General features: G+C 42.1%; 2 protein-coding genes and 1 long non-coding RNA gene across 3 annotated transcripts; 1 reads left to right on the top strand and 2 right to left on the bottom strand.

Moving 5' to 3' along the window:
- Nucleotides 1-518: 518 nt before the first annotated feature.
- On the bottom strand, nucleotides 519-4,695 carry LOC310985837. Its single transcript, XR_014595377.1, has 2 exons — nucleotides 4,557-4,695; nucleotides 519-985 (listed from the first exon to the last, which is right to left on the bottom strand). It is a non-coding gene; the product is annotated as an uncharacterized lncRNA (long non-coding RNA).
- Nucleotides 4,696-4,936: 241 nt separating this feature from the next.
- On the top strand, nucleotides 4,937-6,279 carry bcdin3d (BCDIN3 domain containing). Its single transcript, XM_083972077.1, has 2 exons — nucleotides 4,937-5,152; nucleotides 5,716-6,279. Exons 1-2 carry the CDS (start codon nucleotides 4,952-4,954, stop codon nucleotides 6,256-6,258), a joined length of 744 nt encoding a protein of 247 aa, XP_083828203.1. The 5' UTR covers nucleotides 4,937-4,951; the 3' UTR covers nucleotides 6,259-6,279.
- Nucleotides 6,280-7,304: 1,025 nt separating this feature from the next.
- On the bottom strand, nucleotides 7,305-25,131 carry ppp4r1l (protein phosphatase 4, regulatory subunit 1-like). The gene is made up of 20 exons (XM_083972434.1): nucleotides 24,953-25,131; nucleotides 23,220-23,264; nucleotides 22,611-22,740; nucleotides 20,604-20,710; nucleotides 20,277-20,419; nucleotides 19,995-20,141; nucleotides 19,105-19,212; nucleotides 18,003-18,068; nucleotides 17,592-17,750; nucleotides 16,882-17,006; nucleotides 15,920-16,419; nucleotides 15,504-15,817; nucleotides 14,396-14,482; nucleotides 14,044-14,229; nucleotides 13,012-13,173; nucleotides 12,735-12,835; nucleotides 12,116-12,236; nucleotides 11,772-11,906; nucleotides 11,163-11,304; nucleotides 7,305-9,538 (listed from the first exon to the last, which is right to left on the bottom strand). Exons 1-20 carry the CDS (start codon nucleotides 24,957-24,959, stop codon nucleotides 9,393-9,395), a joined length of 2,931 nt encoding a protein of 976 aa, XP_083828560.1. The 5' UTR covers nucleotides 24,960-25,131; the 3' UTR covers nucleotides 7,305-9,392.
- Between the last annotated feature and the right edge of the window lies 1 nt (nucleotide 25,132).

Genomic DNA, 25,132 nt, shown 5'->3' on the forward strand with positions numbered 1-25,132 from the left:
CAACATTTCACGAGGAAGTGCTTTGCCTCCAAGATTATCTAAAGTTATAACTCTTGAGCAGTAATACTGTTCAAAACAAATTCTACCCGTCTAGAAATACACAGGGAAATAGACAAATTGTTTTGATACCTGTACAGTATTTCATTTGTTCAAGCATTAGACAGCTCACACACTCACTTATCCTAACCCTTCACGTGTGTCTAGAAATGCAACATGCCTGAAGTTTTAAACAGCTGCTGTTTCTGCCCTTTGCAGTTTTTTGTGTGTTTACCCTTTAACGTTTAATGTTTGCCTATTTTGAGTTGTTGTCTTGTTCTTTTTTTACTTCTTCTGTGACCAAATGTTAATGAAATTGTTTGCCACTGCCTTTAGAGGAACCCAGCTGTGAGGACCATACTAAATGTCTGGTATTATGTTCTCATCTGAGTGCCTTGTAAAAATGTATTTCCAAATATATTCAATTGTTGATGGCCGTCTCTTATTGGGGTCCCCATTTACAAACACGACATTGCACTCTGTATGGTTAAAGGCATTTTAATAGAATATAATACAAATAATTACCATCTTTAATTCTGAAACAGTGCCACTCACAACATGGATTTGATACAGGCCACTGGTGCGTGTAATGTTCTTTGCAAAATAATATTCCTTATGAGGGCACAACACTCGTACAGTGAATTCACACCAACATCCTGAGAAGAACAAACATCTTCATGATTTAGGGATGGACCAAAAAAAAAAAAAAAGGAATGGGAAAATGTCCACATGTGTGCAAAGGTGAAATCAGTCCCTCTGACGTCAGTCTTTGATGACCTCAGAGTCCTGGTTTTCTGCTGCCAGTTTCAGCTGTTTTTGCTTCTCCATGAAGCGCTGTGCTCGCATGACACACAGGTATCCTCCGTACATCGTCAGCAGCATCATCGAGGCAGAAAATGCCCGATAGCCCATGTCAGCCAGCCGCTTTCCAGTCAACATGATGACGGTCCTGAGGGAACAGAAGAGAGGACATCAGAACAGGAGCAGCAATAAAACACAGACCTATACTGTAGCTGTGCTGCAAACAGGGGCAGGTCTTCCATGGTGGCACAGGGGGGCACCTGCCCCCCCTGCAATCTGATTGGCCACTCTGTGTGCCCCCCCCAATGGTCATTGACTTGTGGCAATGTCAATCACTGTGTAAAGCTCTTTCCCACTGCTGTGTTCACTGTAAAGAGCTATAAGCACTAACTTCTGACTAATGCTGCGTTCACATGGAGTCTGGTAAACGGCAAATGCCGCTGGACAGAATGGTAAAAACAAACAAACTGTCGGATGGCACGGCACAACGGCAAGACGCGTCACCATGTTGCTATGGCAACGCCAACATACTTGTACTCACACGTCACGTTCAGTTGAGTTTACCGTCGCGGCAGACGGCAAAAGTTAAAATATTTGAACTCGGGACGGCATTACCGTTTGCCGTCCACAGTATTTTTTTCCGTGCTCCCCCAAGTTTTACCGTCGTTCTCTCGTCCACTAACATGGAGTCTGGCATGCCGTTTAGCAGACTCCATGTGAACGCAGCATAAGGCTCAACTCTGTACAGCAAACATCCCAGTGTTCTGTGTAGGAAATAAAGAAAATTGTGTAAGATTGTTATTGTTCTCCATTTGACCAACTGAGGGATGTTTGTTCTGGTTATTCTGCATATTGACTGACTGTTACACAAAACACTGAGATGTTTGTACAGAGCTGAGCTCTAACTACTGGGTAAGATTATAAGATATTGATGTTCACTTGTTGATTATTCTGCTAAGACTTCTTATTTAGAGTTGATTATTGATTGGTTATAATTTTAATATTTACAGGTTTGAAAATGGAAAGGTCATAGCCATCTTCCTTACAAGGTGAAAGATTCAATGTAGCCAGTAAAAGCAAGATGAAGACGTGTAAACTGTACAATATAAATATTCAAGAGAGCGGTCAATGGCAGCCTTCATTTGTGTTACTTTTGGGCAGCCCCCCCAGATTCACTGTTGTTTTTACCCCTTGTGGACCCGCCCCTGGCTGGAAACTCATGTAGTTTAGGTTAAGGTTACTTTATTAGTCTCCACTAGGGAGAAATGTGTCAAAGGGAACGAGTTGCAATTCATAAGAAAAATCATACAGCAAAAACAACACACAGTACAAATGTACAGTAAGCACAGACACTGGACAATCCCACTCATACAGTTGTTTACTGATGTAAATATCCACTGACGCCAGCACTCGCATGCATCCATACACTAACTGGAACCATACATACAGCCTACATTCATTTCAACACCATATAGCTAACCTCATAACATACATTAATCCATTCACTCACACTTACAGCTCCACTACTTCAGGAAGTAGTGGAGCCAGTCAGGCGGCTGGTCAATAGAGGGCGCTCGGGCGCCGCCCCCCCTGATGAAAAGCGATTTTTAATTATTATAATTTTTTCCAAAATAATAATTTAAAATTAATATTTTTTTCTTATTGTACCTGTGAATGTGATAGGAATTCTTAAAATCGAGCTGTATATAAAATAAAACCATTATTTAGAGGCTAATTTGCCTACAGGTTCATTTACTGTCTCTGTTATATCTATCGCTCTGTGTCTGGGGCGCTGGAGAAGTCGCCCGAGCAGTGTACCGGCTCAGCCAATCAGTGACTGTTGCTAAGTAAAAAATAAACAGAGCAACAGGTAATTTAGCCAATCAGCGTCGTCGGATTTTATGCCTTTGGGGCGCAGAAAATATCGCCCCAAACCAAACATTTTGGTCTCCCGTGGCAACCAGAAATCGAGGGGGAAATTAACCGAGGAGCTGTCCTCGGTAGCAGGATGGCTACGCAGTTTCAGTTTCAAATTCTGTTTCCCGTATAATTTGCTTTTTTTTAAACAGTGAGGACAGATACCACACGGACTGTTACTGGAGTTAGAGACCTATTTATCTGAACGGATTACAAAACATGAACTCTCAAGGGACACATGAACGGTGCTGTCAGCTAACGTTAGCCAAGCTAGGCAGAAGTCAGGACTAGCAGCAGAGCTTCACAGCTGGATGAAAAACACAGTTTCACGGTGAGGAAATACAACGAACAGGTGGATAAAACTCTGTGGGCCTGTGGCGGGAGGCTGTTATGATGTGACAGGAGGCCGCGTAGTGTGTGAGAGGAGCACCGGAGGACCGGAGCACCGTTAACCGACACGCCAGAGACTGCTCTCTCTTGATGCTCGGAGACAACTTCTGGACTACAGGCTGTTGGTTCGTCCGCGGTGCGTTCACAGCTCGTCCGAGAGCGTTTTTATTAGTTCATCCAGCTTCTGGGACACTGGACTGGACACTGTTATTCCTGAGTGACACCAGGGGAAACTCATCATCCAGGCTGTGACAGGACGTCTGTGATGCGGAGCATCAGGCTGCAGCACTGTTCAATATGTTTACAGGTGTGACCAGTACGTTCACAGTTAGACTCGTCATCAAACCTGATAATGCAGCAGTTAAAATCTCACATCAGCTAGGTCAGACCAAACTTAATCACGTTATGTTCCTCCTATAGTGTTCCTGTCACACTTTGTCTATAGTTAACATTAATCACTGCTGTAGGTTACATCATACACATGCCTTTTAATAACCATATTTTTGTATTAAGAGTAGGCTATTTGCTAATATATTTCACGTCCACTGTGTGCCACCAGTGAAAGACTACTGTTTGTTCATTGTCATTATCTGTCAAACTGCTGATTTATGAAGGCAAATAAATAATTAATGTTTATCCCTAAAAATGGGTTTGGGGTTTTTTAACAAGATGGTCACCAAAAACTTCAGGGACAAACAGCCCCACCTAGAATATTTTTCACCAGCCGCCACTGAGTGGAGCTGTAAGTAGTCACCTCCTTTACATCTAGAGAAAACACTAACATGCTGCTCACATATCGACACGTGTAATTCATTAATTAATCATGTGCAGATGGCTGGATGCTAACCAATCAGAAAGGTTATAGTTTGATGGAACAACATAAATAAATTGTACATTTTGCTAATGACGTGCCGTGCACATTTAATTATTCTGACCTACCATAGTATTATGATGTTACATTTCTCTGCCATTGCTCACATCACTTATTCACACATAAGATTATGACATCAGCAAATACTGGTAGCTCTGCTGTGAAGAAGTGCATAGTGAAACCTGGATTTGTGGAAAGATATTTAAGATACAGAAAACGATGAAGATTTCACTAATATGTGACTTGCAGAGTTACCATGGCTGAACACGCCGCTCACAAACACTTCAATCAGTTGCTGTATGGACGATGTAAGTGAGCTTGTATAAAACACACAAGACTGTCAGACTAACGTTATAGTTAAGTATCAGTTATAAGCCTGTATGAGTTTATTGCTCAGCTGCCTCGACACAATTTCATGTATCTCTACCGCCAGCCACAGTCGTTTAGCTCTAACACTTTATACGCTATTTTATCGACATCTAAATATGACACACCTTTGCCACAACTCCTGCCCGTGCAAATTACTTTGGATTTTTCTTACCTTTTATTTTAAAAGGCGATAACAAATGCAGGTTGTCGTGCTAGTCCTCAATGTCAACGCACCAACATATGAAGTTAGCACATAAGCTAACTCACCTTTGCTTTCGTAAGGTACGGAAGCTCGGAGGGTAAACTTTCCGTCTTCTCCCAAAGTCGCAGAGCGCCACCTATGGACACGGAGACGACTCTCTGTAAAAACGGTGATGTTGGGTCAACTTAAAACACACTTCTATTCAATGGCCGTAGACTTTACTATCTCCAAACAGCTGGGCTTCCATCTGTGTGTTCATGCTAATAACAACGTGTAGCTGCTGGTTTACATCGGTTTTACGGTCCATCATAATAAACACATGTGCATGTTTTCGACCCGGAAGTGTTTTCGGCGCACACGTTACAATGGCAACATGTACAAGTAGCGATCCTGCTGATGAATTAAATGATCCAGGAGCCGCTCCTTATGGCAACTTTATCAACTATTACACCTTCAACCCCCCGGAGAACCGCCTGAGTCTGATCCCGACCACACTCCTCCAGGATCTGGGTTACAGCGACCGGGACCAGACCACACTGATTCTGGACGTGGGATGTAACTCAGGGGTGTGTGAGTCTGGTACATTACAGACAGAAAACTGTACATTTGATGTTAACTACAGGAACTGTCAAAAACAGAGGTGACAGGTCCTGAAAAATCAAAATCCTGACTTAATAGTTCCCAGATATGAATCAAGAAATTCAAAAATTCATTTCCAGTAATGCAACAGATGATTAAACCGTGATGACGTCAGGGCACTTGCCTCAGAGCCACAGAAAACACTTAATTTGTTAATTATTTTATCTAAATTTTACATACACAGATGTACATTTTCTGGCAAGAAGCTGAATTGTGAAAATAAAAAAGCTGTTAAAACGTATGACCTCTGTAAGCTTTACAAAATATTTATTTAAGTTTATCTTTTTCCTGTTTTGCTGTCAACCCCTAGCGTGTATATGGTGATTTAGTTGTGTATTAATGTTGTATACACTCATTTCATCTAACTGTATTCAGTTTAAAAAAAAGAATACACTATTATTATTATTATAGCAGCACTGCTCAGGAATCTCAATTTAAATTGCCATGGTAATGAGCCATCCTCTTTCTTGTTTCCCTCTCTGAATGACAGGACCTGAGTGTGGCCTTTTATAAACATCTGGTGTGTGGAGAGGAGTCAGACAGGACCAGCAGAGTTCATCTCCTGGGCTTCGACCTGGACCAGGCTCTTATTGAGCGGGCTCAGCAGACCAACCCTCTGCCCGGCAGCATCTCCTTCATCCCTCTGGACGTCACCACGGACACCCAGCAGCTGCAGGGTTACCTCACCCAGCACAGCTGCTCCCGCTTCCACCTGAGTCTGTGCCTGGCCGTCACCATGTGGGTCCATCTGAACCACGGGGACTGTGGTCTGCTGCAGCTCCTCTCCACCCTGGCCTCCGTCAGCCAGCACCTGCTGCTGGAGGCCCAGCCCTGGAAGTGCTACCGTTCTGCGGCCCGGCGGCTGAGGAAGCTGGGACGCTCAGACTTTGACCATTTCAAGACTCTTAAAATCCGTGGGGACGTTGCAGAACATGTGAGGGAGCACCTGGAGAGACAGTGTGGCATGGAGCTCCTCCGCAGCTTCGGCAGCACAACATGGGACCGAAAGCTGCTGCTCTTCAAAAGGAAATAAGACACAGCGACAATATGAAGTTTAAATCTGCTGCAGAGGAGAGGACAACCACCTCATTTATGCATTTACAAACTAAAGAACGTAGTGTTGAAGTTGTTGACTGACATTACTCAGCATCAGTTTTAATTATCAATTTCTAATAAAGAAACTTTTTTAATGAAAAAGCATCAATGATTCACTGGTTAAAGCCTCTGAGACGTGAATGAATGCAAATCTTATACAAGTGAGTATTCTCTGCATTGCAAAAAACTGTCTGACAAGTAGGACTCTAACTTTGAATTATTTTCGCTCTTCTTTAAATCTACATGTCATTAAATAGAGACCAACGGCCCAAACCCCCGAGATATTCATTCAGTATTGACACAAAATGGTGGAAACATGTAAATCTCCAGGCACACAGAGGAAATCTGCAGTCAGAGAATTCAACTGCACTGAGAGGAGAGATCATTTGACTGCAATGTCTCAGCCTCAACACTACAGTGTGCCAAGTAGTCTATGGATATTCTCATTCATCCAGGTCATCGTTCTTTTCTGGGCAAATGGAATCGTAGGCAACTGGACTTGTATTTGTCTGGGTTTTCGCCTCTTATCCAAGGGGCTTCATCAGTTTGTACGCAACAAGTCTCACTGGTCTGCACTAGTTGGAGTTTGCTCTACGATTTTCCGGGCCAATCTTTCATATTCTTGCACTGCTTTTAGGGTATCTGACCCAAAATTCTCAGCAACATGTCTGGATATTCTCATTCATCAAGGCCATCGTTCTTTTCTGGACTAGTGAGACTTGTTGCGTACGAACTGATGAAGCCCCTTGGATAAGAGTCAAAACGTCTTCCCAGACAAATAAAAGTCCAATTGCCTACGATTCAATTTGCCCAGAAAAGTGTGCTAAGTATTAATAAAATTAAGAGTCTCGACTCACAGCTGTTGTACTGTCAGTGTCATGTGGATTAAATCGTAAAACACTGTTTCTTGATGGAGCAGTGGTTTCTCTCTCCCTCAGTGGTCAATAACACAAAATAAAAAAACCCAAAACTTAAGCACAGCAATTTAATTTTCATCATTTTAATTACAGAATACTAAAAATAACATTACATAAAACGTCTTTTTAAAAGAAACCATTGAATATTACAAAGGTTGTAAATTTTGTAAAGTTAGGATATAAAATCTTTGAACAATGGTGCATAATTGAAAAGAAAAATAATTTTCATAAAATGTATATATTAACTGTTCTACTACATAAAAAATGAGATGGACACAAATTGCAGACAGATGAGATGAGCAGACACCGCCATTACCGCAGTGACCTCTCCTTTTGAAGGAAGAAAGACTTGAGATGCACAGCACACACCACAATCAGCTTAAGTTCTCAAGTTATGTCTATGAAAAAAAAAGGAAAAAAAAGGGGGAGGGGTGGTGTGAGGGTTTACGTTTTACAACAGAGGGAAACAAACAAGCTCAAGAGACTACAAAAAGTGACTTGGTGACTGCTCCCAATATTCACACATCTCAATGGGTAAAAAACACCCCGACTAAACTGGCCTTGGTTCCATAAACACATACCATTTTCCACAGGTTCAAGCTGTACAAAGAGTAGCAAAAAAAAATTGAGAAACCTCATACTTGAATCATTCCACCGAGACCGGGAATGAACGATCAGTTGTCTCTCAGTCTTCTCATACAGCTGTTCCTATTTCCTACTGTACAACTGGTCAGTCAGATCCACTGAAAGCTACCATGGTCACATAATCATTATCAGGAGGTCAACCTTAGGGAACTGGAATAGACTATAAACAAGGGGAAGAAGGGGAGGGGAGGGGCAGGGAGGGAGGGGGGCAGGGGCATGCATAATCCAACAGTGTGCTTGCTTTTCCACTCGTCCGTTTTCACATCATCCTGTGGCACATCGACGTGAGCCCTTGTTTAGATGTTTCAGTCAAACGCCACAGAATCGCTCCGAAAGAAACCACCCGTCGAGGACGTTGGGCGCCTCTTTGAACCACAGAAGTCTCTCTACGTGTAGGACACACAGGCCGGTCATGTCCAAACAGAGGTATTTCATTGGTCTCCTGCCATCTGGGAGACATGTTGTGTCACATTTTTGGTAAACAGACACAGATTCGAGAGTGAGAGAGAGAGGGAGGGTAAGGAGGGTGGGGGTTGGTCAACAGTTTATTAAGGTATTGTTTAAAAAAAAAAAAAGTCAACGATATGGTTTTAATCAAGAGTTATGCTGAGTGGCAGAATCACTGTTCCTTCTATGCAGTAGTGGTTTCAGCGGCCCGTGAAGGCCAGGTGGAGAAATGCAGAGGAGAAAGAGTGAACAAGAGAAGGGAGGAGGGGAAACAGACAATAACCCAGAGGACATCTCAGAAGACAGAGCACGTCTGAGACGAGGCATTTGGGAGGAAATGAGGCGCGAGACACCAGCAGAGCTACTTGGTTTGGCTGGTCTGTTGCTCAGACAGCTGTAGTTTCATCACCAGGGATCCAGGAGCTGCTGCTTTTTTACATGTGAGCTAATAATGCTGTTTAGGTTCAGATGAGTCCCCCTGAGTTAGTGCACACGTCAGAGTCAGGCAGGCCTCGCCCGCTTGTTCGTTAAGAAATCCACAAAAAAAAAAGAAGCAATAAGGAATTTTTAAAAAACAAATCAATTCAGCAATTTCATAATCAAGCTTACAGTGAGCTTTGGAGAAAGAGAGAGAGAGAGCCCGTCGTAGTTTTACAAGTCTGTGATTGGGGAAGGATCGAGTCATTGTTAGTGTGGAGGGTGAGAAAAAGTTCAGGCGAAAATACGGCAGCTCCCACAAAGCGATGCAGCCGACCTCTGAGTCCTGCTCATTTCCTGAAAACTCTAGAGAAGTATGCGTTCTGTGTGGTGAATGGAAATGTGCGCTAATGTAGTGCCCAACCAGAGACTGGGTTGTGTTTTATTTGAGCATGCCCATTCTTTTTTTTTAGACTGTAATCTGACATGATTCTCAAGTGGTTGTTGGTGCAGATCTGCCCAGCAGGTGAGTGGTTGGGGATCTGGTCGGGTGCTGGTGTTGCAGAATTTGCGCTGACGGCGCGTCAGTCACACAGACAGGTAGTAGACAGGCAGGTGGGCTGTTAACAGGAGTCGGGCGCTGAGGCTAGATCAAGGGAGCCGTGTCCATCAAGCCTTTGTTGGGGTCCAGGCTGGCAAAGAAGCGGACGTCCCGGTCCTTGTCGGACTGCAGAGCCATCACTGTCTCTTCCAGCTCATCAGAGTAGGCACAGCCCGGCTCCTTGAAGTATGCTGGAAACCACATACAGGACTCTGTTAGTCTCAAAAAGGCTAGAGGGTGTGTGTAACAAGAATACAACTAACTGTTCAGAACAAACTGTGTAGTTCAGTAGAGTTTGATGAGAAACGTTCTCATGTCTGTGTTTAGTCGGGACCTAGATCCAGGAGGCGATTAACTCAGCATAAACCTTGGCGGCAGACGCCGATGCAGCGTTAGAAAGTGTTTTAAGTAGTTTAGACCGCAAGTTTATTTTGAAAAAAGAGCAACATTTAGCGTTTTTTTCCTCATTTGATTTCTGTCTGGGTTTCCATTGTCCGGTAATTACCGGACTTTGACCGGTAAAATCTGCTGAAGTCCGGTATTTTCTAACCCCGCAGGTCAAAATGTCCGGTGAATATTCCCTCCGAGTCCGAGCACAATTTGAATTTTATTAAAAAAAAAAAAAATGAAATCAGAGATTTCAGCGACATCTACCCTGAGTGGAGGGAGGCGTCTCTCTGCAGAATCGCATAACAGCACAGCGAAGTCGCCTGGGGGAGAGCAAAGACACACGACTAGGGCTGTCAGTTTTTAGAAAAATGAGGTTCGAACGATTATTGAATGACCCGTAATTCGTTCGGATATATTCGAATATTATCCCCCCCCCCCCCCCCCCCCCCCCCGGGCCGCCGCAGCCGCAGCACACACAGTCGCGGCGTTTTATTTTGAAAATTGACCGGATACTCTCGTTGTTTCATGTTTGACTTCCTGCCCAGCTTGACGCGATTGCTCGCGGCTCTCACACAAAATAGACCAGACGCTGCACGGCGCGAGCCGGCCGCGGAGGTGCACGCCGCAACACCACACCAGCGGTTAATATGGGCACAGAAAGTAAACTGGCTCCGCTTCTCGGCTGTTCGCGGCCCTTCCGCGTCCGGTGGACGTTCCGCGGCGCTATGCAGGCACCGGGCACTGCAGCCAAAGACGGTAAATAGAGTATCTTTGCTGCAGCCTGCATATCGAGCAGGTCATTACTGCTCGAATACGAACTTTCCCCCCCACATTCGAACGAATATTCGAATGTCGAATAAAAAGTGACAGCCCTACACACGACTGATGCGCATTTCAAGCTGCGCGGAGACGCATTTGATTTTAAAACAGCTGCAGCACATTTCAGAAAATGCGTAAAAAGTAAAAGAAAAAAAGAGAACTTGTCAAGGGATTTTTTTTCAGTTTGTTTGTAGAGTTTTTATTACAAAGCAGCTGACTTTTTATCATTATTTCAAGTTGCCAGCACGCCGCGTTATTATGAAATGAGCCAGTCCAGATGTGTTTTATGTTTGCAAATTATTGTATCTGAGAATAGGCCTTCCGTTTCTTTATGTTCTTTATGTAGGCTATGAGCGCAGGTTTTACAATATTTTAGAATTTACGTGGTCAATTGACGGCATTAACTACTAAATTACGTCCGCTGCGAATAGATTTTTCGACCAGCACAACATCGTCAACATGTCTCAAAGGGCTTTACATGGCATCATAACAACATCCTCTGTCCTTAGACCCTCACATCCACTGAGAAAAAACTCCATGGAAAACCCGTTGGGAGTTTAAGGGTGAAAACTAGGTTCTCAGTTGCCGACGTCATTTAAATTTTACCTTTCTCCATGACGCTCTGTCGTAGCGCCTTGGCCACCAGTACACGGACATTAGCCACTGGGTCTGAGGAGAGGCTGAGCAGGCTGGGCAGGAGGTGCTGGCTGAACTGGTCCATGGGCATACAGTCCTCCTCTACTATGGCCTGAAATGTTAGGAAACAGCAAGGACAGTTGCTTAGACAGGCTGGAGGGACAAATAGTGATTTTCACACACGCTAGAAAAGCTGTCGCTGTCTTATCTGTCATCAGAGTGTCTGACGTGGTCATTACACAAGAACGGCCGGTCATTTGTTTGCATCGGTTTAGGAATATTGTAGAACAACATAAAGGAGCATTTCAAATAACATGACCAAATGTTGTCTCTACTCATTGCACATCTTATAAGGAAGTCAAAGAAAAATGGCGATAAAATGAAGATTATAAAATATAAATACAAAAATAAAAAATATAAATGACGATTTAGTTCTGCTTTGAGAATACTCAATTTGCAATTTCATTTCTTTTTACCAACAAACAACCAAACTGCTATTTGGAGTTGAAGAACAGGCAGGGAGGCGGTGCAATGATTTCATCATTTCATGCAAAGTAATGAGAGATGAACACAACAGACCTGGCAGATGAAGGCAAAGGCCTGCCTCCCCACCCACTTGGGACAGTGGCAGAACCTGACTGTGAGCTCGTTGATGAAGTTCAGGCCCAGATCATCAGCACCACATGCATACAGCTTCTGAAGGATCTCTACAACCTGAAAACACAGTAAGTAATAGATTAACTATAGTGAAAGCTACAGTGAAGACTTCAGGCTGTCATCTAAAACGTTTAAAAGAACACTTCTACATTTCAGAAAATATATTTTAGCTGACTAAAGCGTCTTGCACGAGCAGCTGTTCTTCCTCCCCAGATGTTCATACATCAGCAGAAATATAAAAATCATTTGATCTGCTGTGTACTTACCAGTTTGTATGAGATCCACCTGACCTCTGAGACTTTGTCAGAGCACAGTGTGAGTGCTATCTGTCTGAGGTAGTCATACACATCGTAATGGCTGTACAACTCTATGATCAAGATCAACTGCCTGGAAGGAGACAGGGAGGGAGAAATTAACATTGTTTATTACAAATGACCAGAATAAAATATACCACAATTTATAATAGTCTGAATGAAGAGCAAAAACAGTAGATAAAGTGTTTTCTAGAAACTTTTTCAGAGGAAGGATCACTTATTCAGGTTAAGAGCCACTGTACAGTAAGCTTCATCCTTATTTCCTTTCAAGTGTCACTTCGATCATTTTTATGTTTATTTTAAAATAAACATGCAATCCTAATAATGTTTGAAATTTACATTCGATTCGATTTTGATATTGAAGACACATGCAATACTCTCTAGTAGGCTTTGTGGTGATTCATAGACAAGTTTACAGAGATGCTAGAGACAACTATAACTGAATGAAAACTGTGTACCACCCGAGGACCACACTTTGAGATAGGCAGGTTCCCAAGTCTGTAAATGTTTTAATGTTAAAATGCACATTATTCCCTAACTCCCTCTTAAATGGGAGGAAAAGGAGACGCACTCTGCCAGCTCGTATCTGAATCTCCAGTTGCGACTGTTGTCCGTCACCATGAACTCCTGCAGCTGGTACAGATACTCTCTCCTCTTGTCCGCGTGCAGCAGCTGTAGCAAAGAATACAGATGAACCAGCTTTGTTATTTATTTTCCTCATCAAATCATGATATGACTGTCAATGCAGCCGAGTCCTTTTTGTAATCAAAATAAAAACAAACGTACTAATCTTACTGTCGAAAATTGTTATCAGATTTGGAAAAGTGGTAAATGAGGCTAAGTCTCACCTTGAGGAAGTCGTACAGGTGTTTGAGGACACCAATGCGAACCTCATCCAGGTCTTTGAGGAAACCATTGAAGATGGGGACAAGATCAGCTGCTGTCAGCTGGTCTCCCAGGATAACGGCCAGCTCATGGATGGAGAAAGCCAGCGTACGCCGCACCTTCCACTAAGAGGTGAGAGGTGGGAAACACAGAAGGATTATAATGTCAGCCATGAGCAAGCATGTGTAAAAGAAACAAAGATTGTTCATCTGAATAGAAAAACAAAGATGTCCCACAGTATCTATAATAATTGAGGTAAAATATCATCAAGTTATATCAGTTCTTGAGAAGCAGCTCATTAATCTGAACCTGTGAGAAACTGGCAATGGTCCACTGATCTGCTGCCATGCCAACAGTGACAGTGCTGATAATGAAAAACAGTGTGGCAGTGTAACGTCACACGGCCATGTTGTGCTATTTGGGGTGGTGCAACACCTTGTATATTTCCTTCTCTTGCTCATATCCTCAAGTAATGCTGTGTCATAATAGCGCTGCTTTACACTTGACTCCACGTAGAAAAAAAACCTCACAAATGTCATGAGAGAAAACACTTGAAACCAACCAATCAAAATATGACAAAAATATTGATACAGGAACAAGGGCTCTGACATAGAGGAAAATAACTGGATAGTCAGAGATTACATATTGATCGCACTTGATTGGGGAATGAATCTGACAGGAACCTGCGTCCATTCTTCTTTCCTGATTGATAGGTCATGCCTGACGTGATTCAAGTTTTGAGTTAAAAAAAAAAATCCCATACACGTGTAACAAGGTCATAGAACCAGTTTAGCAGCCTCTGGCATGGCTCATAATCATCTCAATCTTTTGAGACCATGCTCAATTTAGCAAGACGTCCCGTCCTATACAACTGGAATACTTTAAAATGAACTTTACTCAATAAATCTGTCGCAGGATGGCCTATATTTCCTGTGCAGCTGAAACAGCAACTGTAATCCACCATTACCCTCACGATTTACTGTCTCTTTCCTTACCTGCACATCAGTGGCAAGCGTTTCGTACGTGTCCTTGAGGCAGTGCCAGTTCTGTCTTCCTAAAGTAAGAGCGACTCCTGGCAGACTGAAGGCACAGTGTTTGGCGATCTCTGTATCCACTGTCTGGGCCCGGGCTGGGTCCGTCATAGAGAGGTACTGATCCAACAACTGCTGTGGGATGACATTCTGGAGAGAGAGAAAGATAAAAAAAAATTAAAAAAAGGTCCAGTGATGAAATGGGAACATAAATGCAAGGAGAGATGGTATTTAACTCGCATATGGATTAATAATCGATACCAGTAGTTAGGTGCAGATCAATATTTCCAGGATGTGTGAGAGCAGTGCTACTAACCTGGATCTTAGGCTTATCCTCAGACATGGGGCTGTGAGCTGAGTCTTCCTTTCCCTCCTCCTCCACGCTCTCAATCAGTTCAGACTCCTGAGGAGAAAACAAATATCCACACACATGATATTAGGGAACTAACTGATGTGCTGTCTGAGAAAAGGCACAAAGGGAATAAAATGCAATTTGCAAAATGCAAATAATAGATTTTTCTTTTAAAATCCAGCCCTACTTGCCAGCTCACTGTCAGTTCTGACCAAAACACACTAACACAGTCCCAATATACAAGAGTGTCTTTGAGTGTTTAACCAGGTTTAGGGTTAGGGTGTTGCTCATTTACTAATTTACTCAGACATACATTGAAACAATTTTCAGGGGCCTGAAGAGAAGGTACAAGCTTATTATGTATTATAAATTCATATGGTGCTGCAGTGGTGCCATCTGTGGAAGAAAACACTTATGGCGCTTTTCCACTAGCACGGCACGGCCCGGACCGCTTTTTTTTGCTTTTCCAGTAGTCCCTAGTACCTGGTATCAGGTACTATTTTCGTACCGCCTCGGCCCTGGTTCCAAGCGAGCCGAAGCGATACTAAAACGTGACGTCAGCCGACTGCCTTCCACTGATTGGGCAGAGCGTCGTCACTGGAGGAGTGCGAGCACTACGTCCGACATAAGAATCAAACCCGGAAATTTCAAAAACAGAGCGACAACAGTGACCACTGATGTGTACCGAGACTGTTGTTATTCCTTCACCCGAGTTAAATGACTGCTGTGTGGAAAACCACGCTGTGGTCCGTAATCGAGGTGCAGACGAGTGGGTTTGGAGCCGACGAGAAGATCGAAAAAAGAGAGAGAGACAATGCGGCCCCGCGGGCGATCGCCCCCGTGACAACCCCGCCCCCGCTGAGGAGGTACAGGGTATCTGCAGGTTCCAGCAAGTCAAATTTAAGACTTTTTAAGGATCCGCGGATACCCTGAGGTACTAGAGAACTCAGCTGTAGTGGAAAAGCACCTTTAGTTAGCAACAGCAGAACTCCATTCATCAAGTGTAATTCCAGCCCTGGTTCAGTAAATCTACTTGCGCAGCCATATAATATAGATCTAAATAGTCTCTTACTAGAACAGGCGAGTCGGGGGGAGACTCTTCCTGATCCTCCAAGGGCTCCGTCTGCGTCTCTTCGTCTCCTTGCTCTTGGACAGGGCTCGACTCTGAAGCTGGAGGAGTTTCCGTCGTGGGCTCCTCCTCTGTGAGGCTCTCCTCGCTCTCTGACTGGACCTCCACAGACTTGCTCTCCACCGACGGGCTCTCCGTGTCGCTCTCGGGTTCCGCTTCTGGCTGGGGTTCAGTCGGGCTGTCGTCTGTCGGGCTGTCGTCTGTCGGACTGTCGAGCTGGGCTGCCTTCAGAGCCGCTGACAACACCTGGACTTGAGCTGGAGGTAAAATCACACATGCACAGATCAATATACAGGCCAGCAGGTCTGACGGCAGTTGATGGAATGGAAGTCACTAACATCCTCACTCTGCTCACTCACCTTGTACATCAGGGTCATCCATGTGTGGTTGCAAACAGTCCAAAACCTTCTGGATCTGGTCACTCGTAGCTTTCCCATGACTTGGCTTGGAATCAGGATAACTATATTCGGGTTCATCCTCCTCTTCTCCCTCCTCCCTTTCTGTCACTTGCCCTGGAGTTTGACAACTTAGCATCTCCAGTTCCCCACTGATGTCTGGTAAAGGAGACCGCCAGTAGTGAAAAGAATTAAAGTTCTCATCTGTCTGCTCCGTCTCTTTTATGTTCCTAGCGTTGTTGGTAGTTGTAGGGTTGATGTTGCGGGTAAAACTGCTGTGCGTCTCTGCATGAGCCGAAGTGTGGTTGTCATCAAAGTTGTGCATGTCCTCGCTGTCACTTGCTGACATTTGCTCTGGGGACGGTGTTGCGCGGCCGTCCTGGTTGGGAGGTGTGTGAGCAATGGTCCTTCCTGTGTGGCAGCCACTGATGTCGGAGCAGTTCAGGGAGTTTAGGGAGCAATCACTGAAACAGGAGTGACAAATTCATAGGAATACTTAGGAAAAGCCTTTTTTAAAATACAGCATTAAAAGAGAATGTGTATCTTCATTAGCTTCTTTACTATAACTCTATTAAGTACCACTAAAATTGGATTCAAAATGTCAACTTTCCTTGTATTTCCTTGTTTCTGCAAATGAACCCTGAGGCAAAGGGACAAAACTGGTCTATCCTGTTCAAAACCCATAAATTATGCACATGATTTATTGTACTAATGACGCAACCTTAAGCTGAGTCTGTGCCGACACCAACTCAAACTTGAGTTTACTAAATAAAACTACAATAAAATCCTCACCTAATTTTGACCTAAGATGCACAAAAATGGAGCATTCACACTCTTATAATTTGCACAGAATGACAGTGAAACATCATTATGTGTCTCATTTAATATCTGCTGTTATGGCCGTGGTAAGGGTCTTGTGGTCTTACCCATCTGATGTACACCTAGCAACCTCTAGTAGGGCACCGTCCTCTCTAAAGTGAAAGCCTGTGCTGGAGGGGTTGGCAAAGGTGGAGATGAAACGTCCCAGCGACTGAAAGGCAGCCTGGCGCACCTGGGGGACAACAAAGAAGTGGTGTTCAGCTAGCCATCAAAATAAGGTTAAATCTTTATCACTGGACAGGACTGTACGGACCACCAGAACCAAACCTGGTCCATAGTAGTGCACATGTGGATATTGAAACCACGTGCAGTTGTTTACACAACACTGGGTGTAGATGGACAAGATCGTACATGTCTGTCAGAGCAAACTGTTTGCACAATAACACATTTTTGCTTCTTCTTCACGTGGAACCACATGGACATGTGTGTGCAACCACACAACTGCAAAGACTGCAAAACTGCCTGTTAGCTTAAAGTTTCTATTCTTGTAGTCTGTTCATTCTTTTCTTTTAGACTTAAATTGACAGTACTGAGAAAATACAAAATTGTCAATAAAATACACTGTGATAATAATTCAAAACCAGGAACAGGAGGATGCACAAGATGCGTACTGTGCTGCAGAAAACAAAATTTTGCTTAAGGGGCGGAGGAAAAAAATGTGCTATTTTCGTCATAATGCAGAGGAAGTTGCACATAAATGTGCTGGCTGTTTCATGTAATCGTATTGTTCCTGTATGTGTTTCTGTTCGTGTCTTACCCAGCGTGATTGGTCACTGATGAGGCTGATGAACAGGGGAGACAGTTTTGCACGTCGCACCTCTGGAGAGGTGGAATTGGAGACCATCATGAAGCACTCAGCACAAGCTTTCCTGATGCCCCACAGACTGTCTGAGCACAGATCGAAGAACTTGGGCATCTACATTAAGAACAAACAACGTCAGTCCAAATTACAATCAACAATGGATGTTTTGAAGCATGAAAGGATTTTTAAACAAGGTTGCAAACAAACTAGTAACTTATTACTTAGCACATTACTATAACTAATGTGACGGAATTCAGCACATGATGTGTTAAGTATTGACTCATTGAAGCAAGAGGAACACCAACGACTAAATTTCATGCTCCATAATGGTGTAAATATGTGAAAATGAAGGCTCAATTCTCTCACCAGTAGTTTTTCTGTGGCCTCCTGACCCACGATGGAACAAAACTCTCCAAAATTTGCAGCACAGACCTGCAACACAAACGACAATGACACAAAACCTACAGTAAGACTCAAATAAATAATGATAAAAATGGTGACTTAATGATGATAATAATTTATTCCTTTAGATAAAAGAATTTAAAGGACCATCAATAGGACATGAGATCCAATCAAACTAATAGGAATGAATACTAACGAGTTTCTATTTTTTTTTTTTTTTTTTTTTTTTTTAAAGCACAGACTGGTTTCCAAATTTCTTCTGGCTCAAAAAGAGTAACACAGTATTTCAGTAGAATTTTCATCAAGATGCTTTGGTTAAGGGAACATGGAGTGTGTGCATTTGTTTTTGAGGAATATTTGCATTATTTACATGGCCTTGTGAAGAAAAACATCACAACTGTTCTGGCATCCGGACGTTGTTCCGGGAAGCCAAGCTGAACTTTTAGCTAACATAATTGCTACATGTAATTTGGGTAAAATGACAAACCACATTTCCTGTAAATGCAATTTAAAAAACTGTACATACAAATATGTAACATGTTATTAAAACGATTCTTTGTCTTCCCTACAAAACCATTATAGAACATCTGTAATGTAAAACTGTATTCCAATTGCACAGTTTTCTATTACTATTTGTAAACTGTAAAAGATTTGTAAGTTTTAACAAGGCTTTTGGGTCATGAGCTTATGAAGAAAAAAAAATCATAATAAATGAACTTCAGAGAAAAGGGAGGTTTACTTAATAGTTGAAAATAAACGGTCTTACAATAAAAGTGAGCTGAAAATGTTGACCACCTTTGCAGCTCTCAAAAACCTTTCCCCAACTGGCACCAGTCACACCAGAGAATTAACATTCCTCAGAAAACAACAGCATAGTGTGGACTTGATGTGCAAAACAGAATTAAAGCAAACTCAGAGTTATTGAATTTATCCGTGTGGAACGCCCAAAACAGAATTAAACTCCTGCTCAAGTATGCACTGGCTCAGTTGTGACCACAGTTCGAGACTGAACATCTAAATATCACATGGTATACTGAGGATGTAAACATGGTTTGGGGGATATTACCTTCCGGACTTGGAAGAGTCTGGCATCGCTGCACAGGTCACAGAAACGTGGCAGAAGTAGATGCTCCACTGTGTCTTTGCTCAACATGGTGACAACTTTACACATGATCTGTAGGAGGAAACATATGGAAGGTGTTAGAGCTTAGACTGTGCATCAGTTACAGAACTGTTCTACATTGATGACTGACAGCTAGTTGAAAATTGACCTGAAAAGCTTTACAGAGTGTCAAATAAGACACTGAGGCTGAAACAATGAGGGATGGACAGGAAGTGTGTGTGTCTCTAGGGGCACAACCTAATTTTGAGGAAACTTGATTTGAATAGGGTGAACTGAATAACTAACTCTAAAAATACAATATAAATGACAGATAATACAACTAATGATCACATTTAAAGTCTGTGCATTCAACTGAAAATTATGCATTACAAATTAATTCATTAAATGATTCCTTTATTTGATATAAATTGAAATTTGCCATGTGTCACTCAGAAACAATCTCTGCTGGCATCAGTCATGCTCCATCAAGAAAGAGCCTGTTGTCTGACTCAAACACAAACATTGAGTGATGATCAAAGAAGGAGGAAGATCGCGCACACTCATAAAGAAAAAAAAAAGAAACAGTCAGGAGGTGCTCGGCTAACAAACAATTTAAAAAGAACAAGTAGCCACAACCAGTCTGTGGTAGTTGCCTGTACCAGTGAGGCATTAAAGACATCAGAAAGACACTGAGTGTTGCTGGCTTCTTGTTCTTTTTAAATTGAAATTGTGATGATCACCATTGACACATTAGAAGAAACCTTGTCTGCCTCTCTAGCTGCATTTAACAGTCGAAAATCCAGTTTGTCTAGATTTTATATTTATAGTAGAACTTATAAAGTGGGTTTTCTTACAGCAACAGCCTCTATTTTGTAGTCATCATCGCTCCTAGGTTCTGTGAGGTCCAGTAGAACTGGACAAACTTTAGTCTCCATGTCTGCTTTAGAGATGAGGCCCTGCTCCAACAGAACGAGCAGCGCTGCCTGACTTGTCTTCCGCACCTAGGAAAATGAAAACAGATTTAAAATCAATTCTAAAAAAAAAAAAAAAAACACTTAACAGAAAATAAGTCTGATTGGTTATTTTATTTATCATTGATGTGTGTCACCCATACAACCAGAAAATGTAAAACCTACCTGGTTATTTGGATCAGTGAGATACCGGACTACAATGGGTACCAAGTATCTTGAGAAAGCTGCTGGGAAGTTGGGCCGACTCTCATGTAAAAACATGGCAATGTTGGGGACCTGCTCCATCAATTCTGCTCGCACTGTAGGTTCTGAGTACACATGTCACATTATATGATTAATAAACAATGATTAAAATATGTGCCACATGGGGCAAAGACTGTTGTAATTAGTAATTTCAAACATGTAGAGATTAAATAAAAAAAAACTAACATGAATTTGGATTCTGGTACAAAGACATAACAACTGAACAAATAGAAAAGAAAATGCATCTACCTCCATCTTCTGACATTCTGGCAACTGTCTCCATGACACTGATAAAGTCATTTTCATTGTCGCTGAACTCTCGAAGCACATCAAGCAGGCCACGAGCCACGATCTGCCTAGAAAGCAACAGGAGCTTTGAGTTAGTAGACCGCCTGCCAATACCTGTGAGTGTTGAGTGAACACAGCATAACAAACAGCACTGACAGGGCTGTCAGGTACATTACACACCCACGTACTTGGACAAGACAGGAGGGCTTGAACCCTGCAAAGCTGAGCATGAAAAGCATGAAGGCAGGAGCTAAACACATTTTTGTGGGAACAACTATGCCGTATAAATTTTTGCAGAGGAAATGTGATTCAAAATACTTTAGCAAGTTTACCTGACAGTCTTTACAAAGCAGAAAATACCTCATTAAAATCCACACGTGACACAAACTATCCTTTAAAATATGTTGTAAACAGAGACTACTGCTGTCAACTTAATGCCATGTTGAGACAGATACCATCCACCCAGGGCTCTACTTGAAGTCTTTTTGCATTCCTGCACTATAAGGTTAACACAGGTTGGTAGGTGAATAGTGTACACAAGAATGCAGAGAGTCTTCAAGATGACAATGAACCAACATGTCAAGAGATGACTTGAGATTATACCATTTGTCAATGTAATATCTTAATTTCTCAGGTGAGGTTCTTGATATACTTCATAACTAAATACTATTTATATAAGAAATATAATGAAAAATACAAATAACTACACATCATTGCACAACATTATGCCATTACTCATTGAGCAACACTTGGCTTCATAAGCCCCAAGAAAGTATTTCCTTGGAATCAGTAAACTCTAAATCTAAATCTAAATCTAAATAATAATAATAATAATAATAATAATAATAATAATAAGTGAAAGACACATTTCCTTCTAATAAGGTTTGAACAGTTAAGAAAAGTTTAACTTAGATTGCTAGGAAAGTCCCATCAATACTGAACCGTCACTTATAGAGTGTAACATTAATCTGAATATTATCAGCCTAAATGCACTCGTGAACACAAGTGATGCTTCTTTCCAATTAACAAATGTTTCCTTGTTACAAAGTTCTATTAGGTTGCAGATGTTTCCTTGTTTCTAAGACTGACTGGGTGTGGCTCAATGACACAACACAATCGTCAACAGGACACATCTACATTACAGAGGTCACACTGGAAATCAGGGTTTAGGCTTCAAACGGGATTCTATGGCCCAAAGGCCAAGCCTTGATATCAAAAATACTGTTCACCATACAATGGGTTTTTGTGTGGGTGAAAGGCAATAGTGTGGAAATAAAGATGCATTTTAAAGTTCATCAACATCAGTCTGGACAAAGCCATGGTTCGAATGGAACAAGTATCTGTGGTGAGCATCTGACAGCATCAGCAGCACTCAACACAAATGTAAATAGTATTATCACATAGATAGACCAGAAAGTAGCTGTAACACTGGAAAAACACAAACAAAATAGTACAGTAAGGATAATTGTATAATTGGAAAAGCATCTGTAATATCAGGGATTATACTAGGAAAGTAAATCTGTGCAATTGAAACAGAGATAATCGTAATTATCTTGTAACTTTGTGTGGTAAATTATCCCCTTCTACATGGATGGACTGGAACAATAAAATACTTTGATTCATCCATAAAAAATATATAAAGATAATTAGTCACGTTATTGTACCAGTCAGGATTCTGTCTGCCTGGTGGCTCTGTTTTCTCTGTGATCTAACCAGTTTGTATTCACGCTACTGGCAGACTCTAAAGTTAATCTATTCTGCAGCTAGTTAGCCATGCAACATGGTGATCTACCCTGGTTGACATGGAAGTCTACCCTAATTAAAAGTGAGTAAATTATGTAATCCCAGAAAACTCCAAGCATGACTGAATAACCTACCAGTCTCACTTCATAGTACAGGCCTCCAATTGTCTGATATTACAAATATTGTCTAGTTTTAGGCATTTCCTGAGCACAGGGCTCCACTTACCTGTTGAAAACATTTTCGCTGAAGGCATACTTCTCTAGCCTCCCAAGAGGAGTTAGGTTGTCTTGTCCTGCATCAAGGAAGGCTGTGATGCGGATGCCATCACACTCTGAACCATAGTCGTCAAATCCAACTGTGGGAGTAAAGTCGTTTTAGTCACACAAATTGTAACAATGTCTGAAACACGCTTATCATTCCTGCAAAAACAAAACATTTATCATAAGGACAGTGACAGATGTGCCACAGTAGTTTAAGTGTCATGTTGATGATACCGAGTCGAACTAAATGTCAGAAAAGTAAACTTGACTTAAATACACACATTGGCTTTGCAGTTGGATCAAAACCCTGTTTCATCACTCCGGGTAATGCAGACAACAGGGACCGCTGGTCTGTATAACGGCTAATAATAGCATGGTGTAAAACCCTGAAATACTGTTGACAGCTTTAGATTTCACATGGGTGAATGGGGTTGCCCAGAAAGATGACACTTGCATGAATGCCCTCCCGCTGAAGGCAGGGAAAACAAAGCTCGGCATACAGTACATGCAAGAAAGCAATCATTAGGTATCTGATGTGATTTTGTGAGGAGTTTAAAATCAGGGGAATACTTACAGTCGTCCAAATCATCATGGCCATCTTCAAAGTATAAAGATAGACCTGCAAATACAAGACAATTAAAGGGTGGCAGACTTGTCATCAACATACCATCACTGGCTGTATACAACAGTCTGCCTTACAAAATGAAAGGAGTCCAGGGTTTGCAGGTTTACGAGCTGCAAATTATTGAGGAGGGACAAAGTCTCCCTCAGTAACACTGACAATAAATCACCATGATCATGCTGATTAATCAATCTGCAAAACCGAAACATGCAATCATAGGGACATTATGAGAGCACTGGTGTATGAGTGAAGAATTAAAACAAGTCAATAAATATCAAAGTAATGTTTTATTTTCCCTGGATCCCGAACAAGGATCCCAAGGGCATTAAAATAATTAATACTCAACAACCTTTCCTTGAATAGCAACATGTCCCCTCATGTTACCCCCTCCTCATTTAATGGTCCTTTGATATCAGAGGAAAATGTTATTTCTAATCCTTATGTAAATTACAGTACTCAAGATTCCTTATTGGCTGAACTGCAGATGATAATAATTATTTGATTATTTTCTGTGTTAAAATGGGTCTTAAAGGTAAAAACAAACAATACACAGTGAAGGTTTTATAAGACACAAAGACGTCTGGTTTGGTCTAACAAACTGTCCAAAAATATCACATATCTACTATAGAGAAAAGCAGCTCCTGATCATAAATAATAGATTATGAAAATAGCTGTTGATTATTTTCTCCTGAGCAACTAAATGATTAATGGACATCTTACAGCTCTGGTGACAATACAAGTAAGGGAGAAGACTAAATATACAACGGGAATGCTGTTGTCTGAATATTACATTTTTAGTTTGGCTTTACGTTATGCAATCCAAAAGAGACACACAAACCAGTTTAGTTGAAATGAGATTTTCAACACATTTACAACCTATTTGGGTGATAACGCAGCATAGTAATGCTACAAGAAGGCTATCTTGTGCCATTTGTATTCAGTACCACCCGGCACATGATACAGGTCAATAGTGTGGTAGCGTAGTCAAAAGAAAAGCCCAGAAATAAGTCCCACAAGAAGAAGCATGTGGTTGGATGGCTAATGCCTGTGTTTACAGCTGGGCAAGCAAGGGAATGTGCTCCAAATATAAATTCAACCCGTATCTCGACAACATCTATTAAACGTGGTGTTTCGTTGAGAGGGGTAAATAATGTCATGAATGTTTTAATAACATCACCACATACCAGGTTGGCAAAGACCATATCCCCTTTGTTATGGCATAAAGGAGGATTTGGCCAGCTTAGGGCTGAAAATGACTTTAGCAACTCGGCTAACGTTAGCTGGGTCACCTCGCTAGCCTTTGCTATGACAACAGTTCGATAATAATATCGCGACTGAAGGATCGCGACGGCGTCTCACTACATGAGACAATGGCGATTTATACACCAAAGCACACATACTAAGGAGTTATACGCTATGCAGGCTCAAAGCCACCCATTTCGATATCGCTGAAGAGCTTTCGTTAGCTAGCCAGCTAGCTAGCGAGCGGTGCTAAGTTTGCTAACACGGCTCGTCCAGCCCTTTCGCTTGACTTGAAGCTACACTTCGCTTCCGAATAGAGCAAATCTGACGAAGCTGGCGCAGCTGTTTTGATAGTTTAAACTCTGACGCACATAATACGGCTTCTTGGGTGCCAGGGCGCGAAGGAAGTATATAAGAAAACAGAGTTTAAAAAGTGCCATTACCTGCCATCTTGAGTCTCGGCTCGGCTCTGCGGGGCCGCCGTCCCGGTGAGGGCTGTCACCGCACAGCTGTCACTCAAACACGGCAGCAAACTACTTCCTGAGAGCACTTCCTGACGCTGCTGCGCACCGGTGGTTTAATCTGTACACAACTCAACGGATAAACAGTTTCTCAGCTTGTGT

Source organism: Trachurus trachurus, assembly GCF_905171665.1.
Source record: "Trachurus trachurus genome assembly, chromosome: 5".
Lineage (NCBI taxonomy): Eukaryota > Metazoa > Chordata > Actinopteri > Carangiformes > Carangidae > Trachurus > Trachurus trachurus.

Coding starts and splice junctions, on each gene's coding strand:
- bcdin3d (XM_083972077.1), top strand. CDS start 4,952: ATGGCAACATGTACAAGTAGCGATCCTGCTGATGAATTAAATGATCCA. Junction 5,153..5,715: donor ACGTGGGATGTAACTCAGGG/GTGTGTGAGTCT, acceptor TCTGAATGACAG/GACCTGAGTGTGGCCTTTTA.
- ppp4r1l (XM_083972434.1), bottom strand. Junction 19,213..19,994: donor ACAAAATAGAGGCTGTTGCT/GTAAGAAAACCC, acceptor TTCCTCCTACAG/ATCATGTGTAAAGTTGTCAC. Junction 18,069..19,104: donor GACTCTTCCAAGTCCGGAAG/GTAATATCCCCC, acceptor TTTGTGTTGCAG/GTCTGTGCTGCAAATTTTGG.